At 52.0% G+C, this 15,318-nt stretch overlaps 2 protein-coding genes across 7 annotated transcripts in view; one reads left to right on the forward strand and one right to left on the reverse strand.

Annotated features, from left to right (window-relative positions):
• The window catches only part of MEST (mesoderm specific transcript), a 63,030-nt gene that overhangs the window by 23,483 nt on the left and 24,229 nt on the right, over positions 1–15,318 (forward strand). For 2 of the 3 annotated variants that reach the window (XM_026511199.4, XM_026511192.4), the window contains exon 13: positions 7,383–7,480. The exons of the other annotated variant lie outside the window; for it this stretch is intronic. In XM_026511199.4, the coding sequence (XP_026366984.1) occupies positions 7,383–7,480 (98 nt within the window). The remainder of the gene's footprint in view (positions 1–7,382; positions 7,481–15,318) is intronic. 3 annotated transcript variants of the gene reach the window in all.
• Positions 1–15,318, reverse strand: part of COPG2 (COPI coat complex subunit gamma 2) — a 112,651-nt gene that overhangs the window by 4,950 nt on the left and 92,383 nt on the right. The gene's annotated exons all lie outside the window — the stretch shown is intronic.

Consider the following 15,318-nt stretch of genomic DNA (forward strand, 5'->3'; position numbering starts at 1 on the left):
CCACTGGAGGGGAGACTGATTAAATAAGACATGGGGCTATGAAGACATTCCAGAAAGCTTTGTTGAAATAATTTAAAGGCATTGGCCAATGGGGCCGAAATTAGAAAGAAGTAGAAGGGCTACATGTACAACAGACTAACTGTAGCAGTCCGTGAAGGTCTGGACTGAACTGAGAAGGAATGGAAGCCGTACACAGCGTGTAGGAAATCCAGGACACGACTCGAGCAGTAAGTGCCAAGAATGAGGAGCAAATACCCACCAGGAAAGAGTGCTGAATCCCCGGGAATGCTCTACACATGGCTGGAGGGACTCTGAAAGAGAAGGTTTTTCTCTAGGACAAACGAAGGGGAAAAGGAGGAAAGGTACAAAAAAAAAAGCAGCATTAAGTTGCCCTCAGATGGAAAGGAATCGCTAAGGAATGACATGATGGCTGGAAGAACGGGACATCATTCCTGGGCCACAAGTCATGACGCAGTATGAAGGAAAGGAGAGACTAGAAGCAGAGAAAAGGAAATAGTAGGGGAAGGCCCACAAGGCACAGAGCAGGTGAGGGATAAAGAAAGTCTAGAATGGGGCATCTTGTCGGAGCTCGAAACACGTCATTGGTTACGTTTTGGGTGTTGTAAGTAGAAGAAGTATAAAGAAAGTGTGAGGAGCAAGGACTTGAGTAGGAGGCAGGAGTGGACCAGCCCTCGGAGTACCCATTTGGAGGGAAATCGGGAGTTGAAGGACTTGGGCGATAGGGAAGTTGATGAGAAGCTACTGCTGCTGGCTTTCCAGATCCTGGGCTTGACTTAGTAGAGTGCATGGAGGTGCTCTGTCTGGGGAAGCGCTTACTGTGCTGTGGGGAATGGCTGAGGAGGATGACGGAGCGCATCTGAAGACAAGTGTCGGGCACCACGCCTTCTGTCAAGAGGCGACAAGTAAAAGGAGGGCTGGGGGGGGCGTGTGTAGTGTCACAGTTTACTTTGTGAAATGCCGTTGAAGTTGGCTGCTCTTTGAAGCTACCTGCCATGTGAGGATTGACTAAAAGTGACAGACACTTCCTGAGCAGACCTGTATGAAAATAGCACAGAGGAGGAGAGAGAGAAGCTGGAAGCTAGAAGCCAAGAAGGGAGGGCACTTAAGGGGTGGAGCGGAATAGAAGGTGTGAGGAGGGAAGGGCACACAGGGCCAGGACGCGGGCGCTGGGAGACGGTAGGGCTGCACAGTAAGCAGAGAGCTGTGCGCTAAGGGAGAGTCCAACCAAAGGAGGAGAGAGGCTGTGGAGAGGAAGTGGCTGGATAGGAAATGGTGCCATGAGGGATGCCATGTCTGAATCTTCCTCGAAGCCATAGTGTGACCAACAGAGTGAAAGGTTAAAGGGTCTAAGTTGGATGGGTGTCAGCCATGGCGGGTGGCAGGAGTCCTGTGAAGGTCGGGGTTGAAGTGAGGGTGCAGGTGCATGTGGAAGAGCGTGGAAGGAACGAGGAAGAGGAATGGGACGATAGCTGAGAAACGATACCAGGAGGGGAGCTGACCAAACAAGTGGCTCTGTAGGTGACAGAGGTGCTCGTTTGGGGTCAATCCGGGGAAAGAGTGGGAGAGCCTGCAGAAGACGCAGGGGCGCCTGGAGATCAGCAGGTTTGGGCAGGAAGGATATGGTGCGATGCTTGTAGCAAAGATGATGATCACATGAGAAAGAGAGACGGAGTATGTCAAGGAGTGCTGTGGGAAGAGCAGTGGGGAGCAGGGGGGCGGCAGGGGCAGAGAAGGTGAGGAATAGAGTTCCTCAGAATTGGAAATCCCATAACATCTCATAATGGGTGTGTTTGGTCAAATGATGGGCCTTAAAGCCAAACTGAAACCACTATATAGGACAAGAGAAGAACGGGGCCGGAAGGGGAGTGGGAAGTTCTAGCGAGGAGGACCGGAAGGACAAGGATGAAGATGCCCCTGGTATAAAGGGAGCGCAGCACACGGACCCAGGATCGCTGTGTGTGTAGTGTGTCTGCAGCAGGGATGCCGAGTATTGAGAGATGAGTGGCTAGAAATCGTGGTGGGAACCCAACTGGAGTAGAACCTCATTTGTCACTTCTGTGTACCGGTGGTAGATGAAGTTGCACTGTGTGGAACTAAGATGTGGCAGCGCGAACTACCGAAGGGAGATACAAATAATTGTCACGTGAGCGCCACATGAAATGTTCTGCTAGTGGGGAGAGAACCTGGTGGAGAGCCGTTCAGGAGGAGACCACGTCCACTGAATGAAGTGGAGATGGTGGCGGAAGAGGCGGGTGGTGCTCAAGAGAAGGTGGCATACTTCTTTAGGGCAGGATAGGTCGTAAGGAAGCAGGGATGGGAGAGCAACGTGGTAGCTGTCCCCAGATTAAAAGGTCACCTGAAGAACGTCAGGCATTGACTGGAAGGAGAAGGCCCCACAGTTGGGCCAGAGGTGCAGGGGTGGGGAAGAGGGGTTATTAGGGTCAAGAGGAGCATCGCATAGAGAACAGCTGTCAGTAGCTGGCACGGTAATAAGAGAAACCACATGCACCGCGAAGACCCCCAGAATGGGGGATCTGTTGGCCATGAGGATGGGCCTCATTGGCCTATTATGTTGGGCATAAGGCCACACTGCAGGGACTCATGTGTACACTGGGAGAGAAGGAAGGCCTGCGAAATAGTGAAAGTCTGAAGTAGACTCGATCTTGATGCCTTGGTGGGAAATGTTTAGCAAAAGGACTTGGCTGAGGGGAATATTGAGAGCAGTGCTTCTCCCACGGGTTCTTCCGCCCCACCTGAGCCGCTGAGTCTGTGTCTTCACAAGCTGCAGTTTGAGAACCACTGCTTTAGATGAAGGCAGATGAAGAGCCATTCTGACGAGTCTTTGCTAGCAACCTGTCATGTTAGCACCAGCTGACAGAGAAGCAACTGGGGAGACCTGTAAGAAAGGACAGGAGACACCGAGGGAATGGAGGCTAGGATAACACCAGGGGCCACGTGACTCACGCTAGGGTGGGGAGCTTGCAGGAGCGTAACCTGGCCAGGGGGAAGGTCACTGAAGACGGCTGGAGTGAGGGACACCGGGACGTGCAGAGTAGGGACTTTGTAGCATGGTTTCATGTTAATCCAGACCATGACCACTGAAAAAAGAAAGGAGATAGTGGCTACAAACAGGTGAGGAAGGGGAGCTGTTCAGGAGGTCGTGCGGAAGGGGAGGGTAGAGAGAGGCCACCGGGGAAGGACCCGAAATCCAGTCCGCAGTCTGAACGGTGAGGGCCGAACATGAGGTGTTTATCCAGAAGGGAGTCTGAACCTATGGGAACGATATGTGCATACGTGGTGTCTGAATGGAGAGGGGATCTGAATAGAAGGTTGTTTTTATGAGGCAAAAATCAAGAAAAAGGAGTAAAACAGCACAGTTAAAACTGCCGTCAGATGAGAAGATATCACTGAATACGGACATGGAAATAGTCATGGACACTAACCAGAAGTACACGGCACCACACTCGGGCCAGACATCATGACGGAAAAGGAAGGAGACCGCTTAGTCGCTCTCCAAGGGAAGGGCTTGTCTGAAAAGTAGACACTTGGTTTTGAGTGAGGGAGTGGGGATCAGAGGGGAGGGAATCTCAAAAGGCCACCACTCATCACTCTGCAAGGTTAAGATACACAGGGGAAACTGGAAAGAATGTGCCGTAACAGGATGTTAAAGACACACTCAGGAAGTAAGGCGACATTAGGGTTTGCAGAAAGTGAGAGAAGCAACTGAGGAGACTTGTATGAATGAAGAGCAAAGGAGAGAGCAAAAGACGGAGGCTGGAAACACTAAGCGGGGGGGTGTGGGTTAGGCAAGGACACAGAACATGCAGGTAGAAAAATAAACACGGAAGGGCATTAACGAGGGCTAAATGGAAACACAAGGAAATAGGAGTTGGACGTTTGTCAGATTTGTGTATTAACAAGAGAGAGTGAGGTAAGGTGGCAAAGTTGGACCTGGAGGAGCTCAAGGTTTTGCTGTCCAGGATGCTGTGCCAGAAAGATCCTGGAAGTAACGTGTCTGGTCAACATAGCGAAAGGTCAAGGCTGAGACGCACGGACATAAAAGGCAAACCAGTAGCAGGAATCCTATGGAAGTTCACGCTGAACCAAGAGGAAGAGAGGATGCAGTAAAGACTGCAGGCCAGGGGAGACGGCAGGGGCTTGAGCAGTGCGCGCCCAACGTCTGTCTGTCCCGAAGAGACGGCTGAAATCTGTAAGAAGGAGAAGGAAGTAGGCGGTAGCTGGAAGCAGGGCCGCAGAAGCTGCGGCAGCGTGTTCTCTGGGTGAGATACGTACGAGGAGGAAAGGGATGGACGATCGGAGGGAAGATTCCCGCAGATGTGAAGGGAGGGTTTGAAGAGTGGCAGATGGTTGAAGGATGGTGGGCTAGGCACGTACTTCAACGAAGGTTATGATGGAATAAGAAGGGGGAGAGGGTTTGTGAGCAGAGAAAAGGATCACTGTATGAATTAGAGAAGACTTGATAAATGGAGTGTCAAAAATGCAGACCAGGTTTAAGGGAGTTTTATTAAGATGAATTCTAAAAAGACATTGCTGGCAACCTTAGAATACAGCAGGATTGCCCAGTCGGGGAGTGTTGGTGAGTGGTTTGTCTGTGGACGAGATTATTTCTTGAGTGGTTAGAAGTCATGAGGGAAGTAAAGCTCAGGTACGTACCCACCGTTAGGACACACCGCAGGGTGAGGACAGATGGGATGTGGGGTGGTGCAGTACGGTAGAGTAGCGATGATGGGACAGCTCAAGTGGGTAGTTAGGGTATGGTAGAGCTGAACAAGACACAAAAGAAAGGAGTTTAATTCCGTAGTGGGTAGTTAGGGTATGGTAGAGCAGAACAAGACACAAAAGAAAGGAGTTTAATTCCGTAATGGGAGCATGCATGAACTCAAGCGGTTTCTCAGTAGTCAGAGTGACAAAAAGGCAAATAAGATGTGGCTTAGAGAAACCCAGAATGGAGAAATCTGTCAGATCTTAGAAGAGGTCTAATTGGTTAAAATGGTTGGTGTTAAACGTTGCAATGAATGGTGTATATAATAAGAAGTAAAGGCCTGCATATGATAGAAGTCGGAAAGCAGATTAGCTCTCAAAGTCTTGACGGGAAAAACTTTTTAAAGAATTTACACACACACACACACACACAAATGTGTGTGTGTATACATGTATGTATTTAAAACCCTCGAGGATAGCATTATGTTATTTAAGAGGACATAAATATTTATTAAAATTATAAATATAGAAGTACCAAATTATATAGTGGGGGAGAGGTAAGTGATTCTGAAGTGGTGCAGAGGAAATCTCAACTACATGTGCAGTATTTTATTTCTTTAAAAAAATCTCAATCAAATACAGCATAAAGTTAGGATATAAAGAAGTGGGTAGTGGGTGTATGGATCTGGGAAGGATGGAAGAATTTTCATTAAAAGACTTGGTTGATAGGAATAGTTAGGGGGCAAGATCAGGACGAATCCTGATGCAGAGCCATGGATGGCAACCTGTTTGACCAACAGGAGAGCATGGCGGGAGGGTGTCTGGTGAGGGGATGATCTGGATTTGTTAAGAAGTGGGTGGGTGTCTTTAAGGGAGTACACCTCAAGAGAAAAATACTGTGTCCCTCACTACGATTAGAGTTGGAAGCTGAAAATGTGACAGATGTTAATAATCTATGACAGAGCAAATAATCAAAGGCCATCAGGAAGAAGTTATTGAAGTACGACGTTAAAGTTTGCTCAGAAATTAAGGTATCACATTAGAACTGGCTGGAAGTGAGAGGAACTATTGAGATTTGTATTTAAAAAGAGAGAAGGACAAAGTAGAGAAGAACTGAGGCTGAAATCTAAGAAGAGGGAGCGTCAGATCTAGCTCGGAGCAGAGCATGCAGTCTTGCAAAATGGCAAACAAGGAAGGGCATTAAAGGCCAGGATGGGGAACACAGAGAGAGAATCAGAATTGGAAGTTCAGTGAAGAGTTGTATGTGAAGCCAGATATTGGTCAACCAGCTGAGGAAGGAGGTCAGGATGTGGCTAAGTAAGTATTGGAATATGATGTGTTGCTGCCCAGAAAGCTTTGTTGGAAAAAGATTGGAAGCAATCGGTATAGTCAATAGAATGAGAAGCTAGAGAGAGATTAAACGGGTTGGACTTAAAATGGGCCAGAGGGGGATCTTCACAAAGTCCAGACTGAATGGAAGGTAGAAGCAGACTCAGGACAGAGTGTAAGAAATAAGATCCGAGAAGGGTGAACTGTGAGTGCGGAAGAGCAAAGCTGTGCGTATCCAGAGGAGGTGACTAGGTTCACGGGAATGATCCAGGTGAAAGAAGAAGGAACGATGGAGGAAAGGTAGGGAGTTTGCGGCAGCAGGAAACAGGGAAAATGGAGGAAAGGAACAGAGGAGCAATGTTCAAGTTGCCTGCAGATGGAACACCATTCCCTGAAAAGTCCTACTGATGGGAGAAATGGCTGTTGCTCCATACGTGGGCCAAAGGTCATGAGAGAATACAAAGGAAAAAAGGATGGCAAGTGAGCACAGAGGCACTGTAGGAATGAAGGGAGCACCTGAGTAAAGGCCATGGCAACAAGACACAACGGGTGTGAATGAAAGAAACAGAGCAGCTGTCACATCTTGGCAGTGGGTCCGGAATGGGAGAGGCTCCAGGGCTTGAGCAAGAGTAGGAGCTGGGCAGGCTGGCCCTTGGAGTCTTAGTGGGAAATTTATAGGAGTGAGTACTTCCTAGGAGTGAGTGAATGCTTTCTTAGGAAAGGTGAGAAGGACATGGACTAAGATAAACCCCAATAAGCCATTGATGGGAACCTTAAAAACATCACCACTGACTTTTTAGAAGGTGTGGATTAAACACTTTTTCTGTAGAACAGATGAACAGCTTACCGGTTGAGGAGTGGTTGGGGCTCATGGCGAATGCTTAAGATCGGGTAGGGCAGATACGCAAAAGGAATGATGGGAGACCTGCCTAGAAGTGAGGTTCAGTTTGCCGAGAAGTTAAGGAATCGTGTAAGGACTGGCTGAAGGAGAAGCAACGGAAAAGACTTGTGTGTAAAACAAGAGGAAAGAGGAAGGAAGAGAAAATGCTGGTCGGAGGGGAGGTGTGAATTAGGCTGGGCCGGGGATATGCCGGGTTCAAAATGGCGAATACTACGGAGACCGGAATGAGGGATTCAGGTATCACCCACCGGCAACTACGCACATGATCAAAGTACTTGTTACCATGAAAAGTTTTTATCTCCATATCCCCATGTACTTGGGAAACTACGGTGAGTCAGCTTTCTTGTTCGCACGCAAGGCTGTTCAGGATAGTGTATGCTCTCTGTGGTTGAAGCTCTTCTGCCAATAGGCTTGCTTCCTATGCTCACGGTTTTCCAGTGGGTTGTGCGTTGTTTCCATCACTTCCCCTACAATACGCGTGGAACAACTCAAGCAACTCGCCAATCGGTAAGTAAACGTTTCCTGAAAGTTTCTTATTTATATATTTCACTTAAAAAACGTACGTGACTTTGTTATTTATCTTGAAAGCCTTTCATTATTCCTTGCCGCGTAAAAGGAGAATGCATTTACGGACGGTCTTTTATCTTAGCATGGGCGCACTGTGTACTACACATAAACAAGCACACTAATGAATGGATTACACGTTAAAGAATTATGCAGTTGTCCTTTAAAATGGCTTACGTTATAAGAAGTACTTGAAAGTTCCTGTAATAATATTTTTGTGGTAGTTGAGAAAATATGTTGAATTTTTTTAAAAAGGAGATATTAAGGGCTTTTTCAAATTTAAGATATAGCAACATAAGCATTTACTAATAAAACTTGCTACTCAGCATACTTTAAACCAAGGATAATGAAAGTTGCTTATACTTATAAAGCAGTTGAGTCGGAGAGAACTGTGTGGTGAGGCAGTTCTCAACAGAAGAGAGAGAGGAGTACAATGGGACCTATGAGGGACAGTATCCAGAAAAGGATGTTTGCATAAAAAAGCGTGGCTGATAGAGAAAAAGGTTAGAGACGGGTCCCGTGAAGTGGGCCTAAAAGGAGGAAAGTTGCAGGGATCCTACCAAGGAATAAACAGAAGCAAAAGCAATTCAGCAAACTCTGTAGGAAAGACGAAATACGGAAACAGATTGAGCAACGGGTGTAGAATAAAAAGAGGAACCAAACCGGGAGTTATTAGTGAGAATGACACACACTCAGTATGCGGGTGGTTAATAAAACATAAAGCTGGGGGGGGGGCAAGAAAATGGGTGGAAAAGCAAAACGTACCTTCAGATGGGGAAGGTCATATGCGGAAGGACATAGTGAGGCAAGGTTTGGCACTAACTGTAGCTAACAGAACGAGGAAGAATACGGATGATGGAAACTGAGTCAAGAGCGCGCTGTATGGGTTAGCCCACATTTCAGAGTAACTAGAGCAAATACAAGGGAGAACAGCTTCCCGTAAGGAGACCCAGAAACGTGAGCGCAGGAGAAGTGGCGCGTCCGTTGAGGAGACGGCTACAGGATTAGAGACCGGCAGAAGATACTGAAGAGCGTGGCGGCGGGATGAAAAGATGTCAGAAGGCAGCTACAGGCTTTAGCGTGGACTGGATGCAAAAGGCAAAGGGGAAAAGATGGACTGAGTTGCGTATTTAATCCGGTTCTAAACAAAGGAGGGGAAAGAGGTCCAGAAATGGGTCAAGAGGGACTCAGTGGACATAGGGGCAAGGGTGTCATGGAAGGGCACTGAAAAGTGCACATCCATACCTAGAACGGGCATCGAACTTCATGAGAACAACGGTACTAGGCAGATTCCGGGCCGGGGCGGGAGGGCAGGAAGAGGCAGGGGGCTGAAGCACGGCAGGGAAGGCAAAGGCAGGCATCGGGGGCCATGCAGATCTGGGCCGACAGGACTAGAAGAGTCTCCTAGTCACTTTTTCTCAGGGACAAAAGTGTCCTCAGTAATAGAAATAAACGAGGAACAAAAGAGGAAATTGTATGACTTAGTACTACGTACAGAGACATGAGAAATGAGAGTACAGTGAACCCGTGTATGCTGGGGAAACAGGAAGAAGGGACTAGAGTAAGGTGGCTGGACAGAGGATCTTGCAAAGCGCATCGCAGTATGTAAATTCAGGAGCTAGGAAGGCTAGAGAGAGAGGAGAAATGCTGAACGGGAATGAGAGGGCGATCCGGCTAAGGAGGTTACAGTGCATTTACGTTCTTAGAGCTGAGTTCAAGGGAGGCTCCAGTTTTCAACAAGACCTAGAAAAGAAAGAAACAAAGAGTCTGGCAGAGAGAGTGGAGTAGACAAACGAAGGATGAGAGGAAAAGATTAGAGAACCTCCTGCAGACTACGAACCGGACAAGAATGAGAGCCTCAGCGGGTCGATTTCCGAAGGCCTGTCAGAGAAAGGAAGGAGCGCGCGCTCTGAGAACAAGTAAAATTAAACGGGAATGAATGAGGCATGGACACGATATTGAGTAAACAGAAACAAAAGTAACACTAAAGAATGATTCTTGATGACGAGGGAGAACAGACCCAAGAAATAAAAAGTATAACTGTTAAGTGGCCTGGGGGGTGGAGCACATCAGTGTCGGAGCAAACGTGGAAGGGCACGCGGGGTTCCAAGAGCGGAGAGCCGTGCCAACAGCTGGGGCGGGGCCGGGCTCGGAGGAGAAGTGTGCATGGCAGCTGATGGAAGCAGGCGGCTAGAGGTGCGCGGGGGCAGAGTGCGGCCCACGGAGTCGGGGTGGGCGTCCACTGCAGTGATTCTTCCCGAGGATGGGGGAGGGAGTTTCACCCAACGGGGGGCTGTGGGCATGGCCCCCAAGGCAGGCCTATCGAAGCATCTGAGGGGGAGCAGTGCTCTGCTCAGTGCAAAAACAAACCCAAAAACACACAAAAGCAAACACAAAAACACACCCTGACGATGATGCTGATAGGCGGTCTTGAGGGTCATGGGTCCTCGGGTGAGAATCACTGGGTGGAAGGGGCCGAGTGGAGGCGGGCAGAGAGGTGACGCTTGAGCAGGGGAGCCCTGGGCCGGGGTAGGTGACGGGGTGGGCATCAGAGTCAGGGCTGTGAGACGTGGGGAGAAGGCCCCCGGCCCAGGCAGACAGCGAGCAAATGGATGTAGCCAAGAAGGCCTCTGGTATGATGTGTGTGGGGGGGGGGGGGGCGGTGAAGGCCGGGACTTCCTGTCAGTGCGCAGGAGTGCAGACTAGCTGAGGACACCTGAAGAGGAAGGCGGAGCGCGGGGTCGGTACCCGATGTCTGAGGCAAAGACGACTGACCTGGGCTGAGCAGTGGGTGAGGGATGGAGGAGGGAGCGCATGGCAGGGAAGACCCCGGAGTCCGGCTGGATGACTCCCAGAGGGTGGCCGGGGGAATGTCAGGTGGCTCAGTTAACAGGACAGTCCCTTTGCCAGGTAGGCAGTCGAGACGCCAGGCAGGAGGGGCACGGAGCCGGGCCCTGGAGGTGGGGCAGGGGAGCAGTCTGCAGCAGGGGGGAGGGTGTGCGAGAGTAGAGGGGGGTCCACAGGGCGAGAAGAGTGACAAAGAACAGGTGATGGTGCCTGGCAGGGAGGGCGGGAGAGGCTAGTAGAGGATCAGGGAATGCCCTGTGCCAAGAGGGTGGCAGAGAGTCCGGAGGAGGGAGTGGACGTGGAGGGACCAGGAGCTGTGTCCCCCGTGTGGGCACAAGGGCGTGAGGAAGCCCATGCAGGAGGAAGAACGCAGTTGGTGAGGACCGTGGGAGAGCGGGGAGGAGGCCAGGGGAGGACGAGATGGTAGAGGTGGTGGCCCATTCAAAGCGCTGGAGACAAGCCTGTCAGTGCAGGGGGGACGGCGAGAAGATGAAAGGTCAGGGAAAAGCCCAGAGAGTGACCTCGTCCAAAATGGCAGAGCTGAAAAGAGAGAGGGTTTAGTGGTGAGCTCAGCAGCAGACGGATTCAGTACAGCACATGGGCATGAAGCAGCTGGTCACCCAGGGTGCGGGAGCGCAGGTCAGGGAGGGAGCCCACGTGAAGGAACAGAGCTGTGACTCCTTCACATGACAGGTGGTGGGGAGCTGGTCAGGGGGACAGAAGGGAAGCGATGTGGACAGGTAGCAGGGGAGAAAGGAAAGGACCTCATACGTGGCAGAGGCTCACGAGGGGTAGAGGGAGCGATGCTGAAAAGGGGAAGGTGTCATGAAAAGCTCCCAATCTGGAGACATTGACAGATTTCAGGGGGTAAGGGGGCAAGACAGGTGGCATATGCGGTATTGAGATGGGATGGCAGGAGCAAAGCAAGGTGAAGACCTCATACCCTGGGCATCTGAAGACTCAGGACCCTCAGGAACAACTGGGGTAAGAGGCTTAAGGAGTCGGCAGAAGGGCAGCAGCACTGCTGACCCCGCCCAGGAGCCTGTGGCAGGCAGGTAACCTCACGGATAGAGGAGGGATGTCTGTGCGCGCAGTCCGCTGTGTGCGGAGCAGATACACTGCGAAATGGCGGGGGAGCACGCAGGAACCAAGGCTGGTAACCTTTCCCAAGGATCACCAAGTCCATGCCTCAGCTATGCCAAGGGGGCAGAAAGGATAGAGGTCTGGCATGTAGCAGTGAGACTCCATCAGAGAAGGAGGGAGGAATGTCGAAACCAGTGGCATGTCAAAGGTCTAGTCTGAGAAGATAACGGGGACAGCAGAAGGGCACAGAGGGAGAGCAGTGGCAAGGCAGTGGGGGCTCGGGCCTCTCGGCTGAGAGGCTTGATCAGGTGGACAACAGAGGGCCAGGGAGAGTGGGAAGGAGAGGGACTGGAAGGTCCTAAAACCTGCATGTGGTGTTGTGAAGGGAGCAGGACCAAGAGGCAAGGACGGCAAAGGAAGTACTGCATAGTCTCACTGGGGAGGGGCAGGGCAGCAGTGGTGGGCAGGGGTGCATCAGATGACCACTGGTGCGGAAGGAATGGAAGCAGGGGAGGACGAGGTGAAAGTGCAGGCCTGGGGTAAAGTCCCGTGGGCAAGGGCTTGACCGAAAGGGAGGAGGAAGGTGAGATGGGATGAGGCTAGGGACAAGGGAACCTAAAGGGAAGAGGGTGGCCAGAGCCAATGGAAGGACCAGACAGGCGACAGCAGATGGTTTCAGAGAGAACGTGGCCCGTTGAGGGGATGGAAAGAGTGTGAGCTGAGAGCAGGTCCTAGGACGGAGCACATCCCGATGGTGAAGGGAGGACCCAATGCGACTACGTGACAGGCGTTAGGGAGCCTTGACATACACGGGCACTGGAGAAAAGGCTGGGCGCTCACCTGCACTGAGGAGGGAAAGGGAAGACATGGGTTGTGTGAGGAAAGCTCCTGGGCAGGAATGTCAAAGTGGGGCCTTGTGGCAGCTGAACAGGTCACCTCCCAGAGACAGACTGGGAGATAGTGATGGGAGGCACTGGGGAGGACGGAGGGTGGAATGTGCTGGAAGGGAGACAGACAGATACCAATAGGAGTAGTATGCAGAGGAAAGTGGCAAGTAGGAATGCTGGCACATCTCAGAGGTGCCCACCAGAAGGAACTCCAGCGCGGGGATGGACAGCTCCAGCAGAGGCGTGGGCAGGAGGGGCAGGAAAGGGTGGTGGCAGTGGGTGCCGAGCACTGGCTGCTCCTGTGGCCTGACTGTGGCAGCAAGAATAGAACTTTTTGGCCAGGCTCTTTAATACGGATCCGTCGGGGAAGGGGTGGGAAGTGCGGTTAGGTGGGGAATGGGGTTTGGGTCGGGGCAGGGGTGGATTTGACTGGATTGGACAGGAGAGCAGGGTTGGAACTGACAGGGTAGGATGGGGTGGGGGGAGGGAGACATGAGCCATGTTCCAGGCACTGAGAAAACCATCTTCTTAAATGAGCTTGTGGACTGATATCAAATCTGGGGGGTGACGATCACAGGCTGAGGAGAGGGCACTGAAGAAAAGTGAATCCACCCGAGAGGACAAGGGAGAGCAGCTACAGGAAAGGCGGAAGGGAAGGTCGGCTTGGCGGGAGTCACAGAGGGACATGAGGACCACAGGGGCAAGTCTCAGCAAGGACACAGTGTCATGGGTCTGAAATCAGGAGGGGTAACGTAGGGAAGGAGACAGTGGCAATCACTAAGACCAGTATTGGACCAAAGCTACTGTCACAGTGCCTTGTGTCACAAAGGGTGGGGCGGGAGGGCTGTGAGGGTGCGGTGTGAGGAGATGGACACTGGCGTTCGGGGCACACCAGTGTCAAAGAGTAAATATGGAAGGGATGCGGTGGTTCCAAGAGGACAGAGCCGGGTCAATGTCCGAGTGTGGGGAAATGTTGGGAATTTGAGGAACGTTGTCAGTGACAACTGGTGGAGGCTAGAGGTGCGTGAGGGCAGGGTGCGGCCCAGGGAGTCGGGGTGGGCGTCCACTGCAGTGATTCTTCCCGAGGATGGGGGGGTGGTTTTCACCCGACGGGGGGCTGTGGGCATGGCCCCCAAGGCAGGCCTATCGAAGCATCTGAGGGGGAGCAGTGCTCTGCTCAGTGCAAAAACAAACCCAAAAACACACAAAAGCAAACACAAAAACACACCCTGACGATGATGCTGATAGGCGGTCTTGGGGGTCATGGGTCCTCGGGTGAGAATCACTGGGTGGAAGGGGCCGAGTGGAGGCGGGCAGAGAGGTGACGCTTGAGCAGGGGAGCCCTGGGCTGGGGTAGGTGACGGGGTGGGCATCAGAGTCAGGGCTGTGAGACGTGGGGAGAAGGCCCCCGGCCCAGGCAGACAGCGAGCAAATGGATGTAGCCAAGAAGGCCTCTGGTATGATGTGTGTGTGTGGGGCGGGGGGGGTGGTGAAGGCTGGGACTTCCTGTCAGTGCGCAGGAGTGCAGACTAGCTGAGGACACCTGAAGAGGAAGGCGGAGCGCGGGGTCGGTACCCGATGTCTGAGGCAAAGACGACTGACCTGGGCTGAGCAGTGGGTGAGGGATGGAGGAGGGAGCGCGCGGAAGAGAAGACCCCGGAGTCCGGCTGGACGACTCCCAGAGGGTGGCTGGAGGAATGTCAGGTGGCTCAGGTCACAGGACAGTCCCTTTGCCAGGTAGGCAGTCGAGACGCCAAGCAGGAGGGGCACGGAGCCGGGCCCTGGAGGTGGGGCAGGGGAGCAGTCTGCAGCAGGGGGGAGGGTGTGCGAGAGCAGAGGGGGGTTCACAGGGCGAGAAGAGTGACAAAGGACAGGTGATGGTGCCTGGCGGGGAGGGTGGGAGAGGCTTGTAGAGGATCAGGGAATGTGCTGTGCCGAGAGGGTGGCAGAGAGTCCGGAGGAGGGAGTGGATGTGGAGGGACCAGGAGCCGTGCCCCCGAGTGGGCACAAGGGCGTGAGGAAGCCCGTGCAGGAGGAAAAGCATAGTGTAGGTAAGGCCGGAAATCACAGTGGGGGTGAGAAATGTGGGAGAAGTGGAAGGAGGCCAGAGGTTGAGGAGGGAGAGGTAGCTGCCTGTGTAATTTTTAGAGATAATCCTGTCAGTGTGGGGCATGTCTAGGTCATAGAGAACCCTAGAAGAGTACCAACTTTCTTGAAAATGGCAGACCTAGAAAGGTAGGGTGCCGAGGGGTGAATATGGACAGTAGATGGATTCTGCACATCACCCTGGTGTTGAAAAAGGTGACAACAGAGGGAGGAGGGCTGTCCTGAAGGGAGCAGTGCAGAGACAACCGAATGTGTCACATGACTAACACGTGACAGGGGAAGTAGGATGGAATATTGACTGTGAACCAGAGGGTCTCTCCGAGTCAGAAGTGGGAGAATAGGCAGAGGATGGGCCAAAAGGTTCTACCAGACCAGAAGGTCTACACCTAGCACAGGAAGAGGGAGACAGTGGAGACTGAGGCAGCCATGAGGAGTGGGTCTGTGGGATGTGAGTCATGTCAGGGAAATCAGTGGGAAAACAAAGAAAAGGCAGTAGGGAAGAGGGGAAGGTGGTATGAAGAACCCCCAGTCTGGGAACATCAGCAGTTCTCAGGGAACAAGACGACTGTCATGTGTGATACTGAGGCCGGGCAGCAGCAGTAGAGCAGAGCAGGGGAGATGGTAAGCCTGGCATATGGATCCAGGGCTCTGAGTAGCACGTGGGAACAGGGGACACAGTGACAGAGGTGACTGAGGAGTGGGGCAGCACTGCCATCAGAACAGACACCGAACAGAGACCACGGATAGGAGACCTCAGGGAGTTCCAGGGAGTGGTTAAGGGTGGAATTCTGACATGTGGCTGGGGACTATGACAGGGACCTTCAACTGGGCAGGGGCACACCTTCAAAACCTGACGAT

Source organism: Ursus arctos, unplaced genomic scaffold (genome assembly GCF_023065955.2).
Source record: "Ursus arctos isolate Adak ecotype North America unplaced genomic scaffold, UrsArc2.0 scaffold_3, whole genome shotgun sequence".
Taxonomy (NCBI): Eukaryota; Metazoa; Chordata; class Mammalia; order Carnivora; family Ursidae; genus Ursus; species Ursus arctos.